The sequence below is a fragment of the Cibotium barometz genome, chromosome 33, assembly GCF_041138505.1.
Source record: "Cibotium barometz isolate CiBa-2024 chromosome 33, ASM4113850v1, whole genome shotgun sequence".
NCBI lineage: Eukaryota > Viridiplantae > Streptophyta > Polypodiopsida > Cyatheales > Cibotiaceae > Cibotium > Cibotium barometz.
Window position 1 is genome coordinate 11714943 of NC_141078.1, and position 4787 is coordinate 11719729.

The 4787-nt window shown below is 37.1% G+C and overlaps 1 protein-coding gene across 1 annotated transcript; it reads left to right on the top strand.

The window, feature by feature from the left end:
* Positions 1 to 493: 493 nt before the first annotated feature.
* On the top strand, positions 494 to 1201 carry LOC147619302 (uncharacterized). The gene has a single exon (XM_086773424.1). The coding sequence runs from the start codon at positions 494 to 496 to the stop codon at positions 1199 to 1201; it is 708 nt and encodes a 235-aa protein (XP_086629550.1).
* Positions 1202 to 4787: the final 3586 nt, after the last annotated feature.

The following is a 4787-nucleotide window of genomic DNA, read 5'->3' on the forward strand; positions in this document are numbered from 1 at the left end:
GGCAGTATGGCAGATTTTGACAGTGCAGTTTGACAACACAGTTTGACAGTTTTTCTGATTTGCAGACTGAATCTGCTTTGCAGCCAGAAGGCAAATTTTTATGGAAATTTTTTCAAGGAGAAATCATAATATTATCAATTTAAAATATTTCAATCAATTTTAAGCAGCCAATTAAATGAACTTTGCGGATCCCGGTACAACATCCGTGGCTCTCCGTTTAGCAAATTTAATGGGTCTCGGATTGGTGTGGTGCATCTTTCTTGAGGGCTGAATATGATTGTTGTATTTTAATTATATGTGTGTCATGGGGGGTAAGAAGAAGAAGAAAAAATGTGAGGCTTGCATGAGTCGGAAGCATGAGGTGGATGATTGTCCATGTGCAATTGATGAGTGCTCAAATAAAGATGCATGTAGGAAATGGTGTATGGTTGACCTATGCACAAAGTTTCATAAAATCATCCATAAAGTGCATAAGGCATCATCTTGGGAGGAAATGGAGACTGCATTTGAAAGGTTGGCGGATTTTGAGGATGACTTAGAGAATGCATATGAATGGTTAGCTGATCACAAAGGAGATAGGCGAAGGTCATGTTCAAGTAGGAAACGCATTGGGAAGTTACAAAGAGCATGTGAGAAGTTGAGGGATGCATATGCGGATGAGTTTGAAGGGGAGTCAAGTGATGATGATGACATTTGGGTTTGCATGGAGATTGAAATCCATCAAGTGGGGATACCAAAGATGGAGGAGAAGGAGGTGCAAAAGGAGGTTGGCCAAGAGAGCCTAGAAGAGCCCCTAGATACCCCTAACCTACCACTAGAGTATGCTCATGGAGTGGAAGAGGAAGATTCATTGCTCAACATTAGGTTACATATGTCACTTGCATCTGAAGAATGTTGTAAGGAGAATAAGATCATACATAGCAATGATGTTGTTCATGTCATTCAAAGCGCAATTGAAGAGGCGGATAGCAAGATGAATGAAGAGGAGGATGTGATTCAGTTGTTTTTAGGTTCCATGGATGATGTGTGTGGAATTACAGATACAGAATCAAATCAGGAGGAATTCCCTGAAATCAGATTTGCTGAAGAGGAATTTTTGGCAAATATGTCAGTTCAAGAAGAATTTCCACCAGAAAGATCCACACAGAAGGATTTGCAGTCAAAAGATATTGCAGAATTGATATTTGAACCCTATAAATAGATTTTGCAATAAAAAAACTAGTGGGAGGAATTTCCAGCAAGCAGGTGTATTTCAGAGGAATATGGCGAAACACGAGCAAAATCCGTTCTTGTACATCAACGCATGGTTGTTGTAGATAATTGTTATGGTCACATTTCAGGTGCTGCAGGAATACCATAGGAGTTTCCAGATGCTAATTTTGATAGTTGGCGGATTCAAGCGGATTTCTTGACTAATATAAGTGATATTGTGGATGATCAGGGAAATCAGAATTTTGACTTTGAATGTTTTGAAGGACATATTTTGATGTCGTAGGTTGATATTCAGCAAGGAGATGTTTCAGTTGCAAAGAATTTGAACAAGTGGATTGATTTTTGAATTGAATCAAATACAGGTCTTATGGATCAAATTGAGCAGGAGGATTGTCAAGATTAAAGAGTACAAAGTAGGTTTGACATATTTGGGGGATCAGCATATGATGCCTGAAATGCGGGCTGATGAAATTTTAAGCTTAAGTTTGATGGATGTGCATTCTAAACTGGATGTGGAAAAAGTTGTTGTCAATTCAAATATATTTTTGTTGAATGATGTGTGCTTTCAAGTTGATGACAGAATGGAGGTGAATTTGTGCAAAATGGATTGTCAGATGTGGATGACAAATTCTAAAATACAGATGGCAGATTGTCAAAATTCAGATATTAATGTGTTGCAGATTTTGGAGTTGCAAATTGGTCAAAGAAGATTGCATTACAGGGTGCATAATGATCAATTTCTATGGTTTGTAGATCAGGTTGCATCTAAACAAGTTCAGGTTGTAGATCAGGTTGCATCTAAACAAGTTCAGCGGATCCTAGCGGATAATATGTGGATTATTTGCCTGATTTTTATGGAATTTTCACATTTCAGAGCGAAGTTGGTTTGTGTGTATCAATACAGGTTTCTTGCATATTGGTGTCACATTTTCATAGCACAATTTTGAGAGAATGGAGTTTCTCTCTCTCCTCAGTCTTCTTTGGAGTCTTCATCAACATACTAAACCAATTGATTGGTTGGGGGCCTCTCCTTAGACTAAAGAATCAAGCAAAATAAAAGGTAAAGTGTGATTTATAGTCTTTCTCTTAATCTCTAAATGTTTCTCACTTCTCAAACCTTATCAAGCTTGAGAAGTATTCAATTGAATGGCTCTTTAATGCAATTGAAGCTCTCTAATGAATTTTAGTGATAAATCTTATAAAGTTTCCATTTATGCTTAAATTAAAATGTTTTTTAAGCATAGCTCTCTCTCCCCCAAAGAATGGTCATTCCTATGACCTATTCTATATTCAATTAATGCTTCTCATGGAGAAATTCTCTGTTCACAAATTAAACTCTAGGCTTGTGAAGCTAGAGGTTTAAGAAAAATAGTTTTTATACTTATATGCTTGAAAAATATGATAATATTATGGGATAGATCCATAAATTGGATTTAATGCTAAAAGATAGTTATACTATCATAATTATTTTACTATGTCTTATTCTTTTCATGAAAATTAAAAATTGCCAATAAGCTATGGTAATTTTTTAAAGAAAATAAAAATTAGAAACCATTAAATGGAATAAAGAAAAAGTAGGATTTCTAGCTTACATGAATTTTTGTGAGCTTTCCTTTGGCTTGATGGTTTGAGGGATCCACTCTTGTTTGCAACAAGAGTGGCCACCAATTCTTTTGAAGAGGAAATGGTCAAAAACTAATGAATTATCAATAAATTCACTGTTTTTGGCTCTGGGGAGGAGTAGAGTAAGAGTGCATAAAACACTATTAACCATTTACAAAGGGGGAGGCTTCATTTATAGGAAAAAGTGAGCCTCTAACCAAGTAAACTGATTCTAGAATTTTCCAGATTAGTTTGGTCAATTTTTGACCATTTTTAGGTCAGTTTAGCTTACTTTTTGGATCTAGTTGAAGCAGGAGAGAGGAGAGATGAAAATATCTCATTATTTGTGAGTTTAAAACTCAACCACACATGTGAAATAGGCGTCTCATTCATGAGGGGAACTCCCCCACATTGAGGTGTCAAAAATGTATCATTTCTTCTAAATATCTTTTCTTTTTTAACTAATAACCTTGTCCTTAGTCAACTCTTCATCTTATGTGAGTATTTACTCATTTTTGGGGGGATTTCCTTTTATTCTTCAATTTATCTCCTCTCCCTACATTTGGATTAATCTAATTGGTCCATAGGAACCTTAATTCAAAAATTTCATAAAATCTGGACCCTTAGGCTAAGGTCCTTTTTACCTGATTTCAATTTATTCCAATTGCACATTGGAAATTTCTTTTTGAATATCTGTTTCAAGGGAAACCATTTTGGACACTAGGAGGATTTTTATATCTAAAAATATCTCAATTTTGAATTACCTCCCTCTAGATATTTTCTCTCTTTAGGCCAAATTAGGGTAAAACAAGATCTTTCTTTTATTTTAGAGAGGGGATAATTATAAGATCAGAAGGGGAGGTTTTTACACCTGCACACCTCAAAAGCCGAAGGGAGGAATCTTACAATATTGGTTAATAAAATTATTAGAGTGAATCTTGTTTTTAAGCATTATGATGAAATAATTATTGTTTAAGAAATAAATATCAAAAATTAAATAATCATAAATCTGATGCCAAAGTTAAGTTGACAAAAATCTCGTTTTGTCAGAATCATGAGGTGCGCGGCCCGTGCTAAGCAACCGAATCCTCTTACCGATGATGTGAAGAGTTAGATCCGGATGTTCATAAAGCCCTGCACCGATCCCAACCTAGTCCATTTAAGGGTGAAGGGGAACAATTAGGAGAAACAGTGGAAAAATGGATTGAAGCCATGGAAGAGTACTTTGATGTAACCGGTTACAATGAGAGGAGCAAGATGGCTCTCGCCAGATTAAAGATTGTGGAAAAAGCCAAGGTCGCATGGAGGAACCATTGCAAGACAAACCGTCTTGACAGAAATACCCAAACCTGGTCAGATCTTAAAGCATACCTCAGGAAAAGGTTCTGTTCTCTGGGCTTCCTGGAAACCAAAATGAACAAGTTCTTGGAATTGAAGCAAGGTAGCCAGATAATTGAAGAGTACCATCAGGCATTTGACCTTCTCCTCAAATATTCTCCACTTTTGGATGAAGAGCAACTGATGGCCAGATTCATTCGAGGAATGAATGAGCCATTGGATACTTTAGTGAAAAATGCAAAACCAGTCTCAGTGGGTGGCAGAAGCTATCAGAATGGCAAAGGACTTTGCCAAGGCATTTGTTGTCAAGGTCTGCACCCTCAAACTTTAAAAGGTTCCAAACCCCAGGAAGTGCTTCAAACTTTCCACCCCCAAAGAGGCAGCAAGGCCCTAGTCAAAATCAAGAAGCTGGCAGATTCAGAAGTGAAGGAAGACCCTTCCCTCAGAACACTTTCTCAGGAGCCCCACCTTTTTCTAGGACTCAAAAGGAGGAGCTTAGAAGTGAGAACAGATGTTTTGGATGTCAAGGTTTCGGTCACCATCTTAAAGACTGCCCGACTCTTGCCATGTCAAGAGGGTAGGGAAGTCAAGGACCTAGAATGCAGAGACCATCCCCTTCCTATCAGTCAAATTAG

Bases quoted from the DNA above. Each gene is read 5' to 3' on its own strand.
- LOC147619302 (XM_086773424.1), top strand. From the start codon at position 494: ATGGAGACTGCATTTGAAAGGTTGGCGGATTTTGAGGATGACTTAGAG.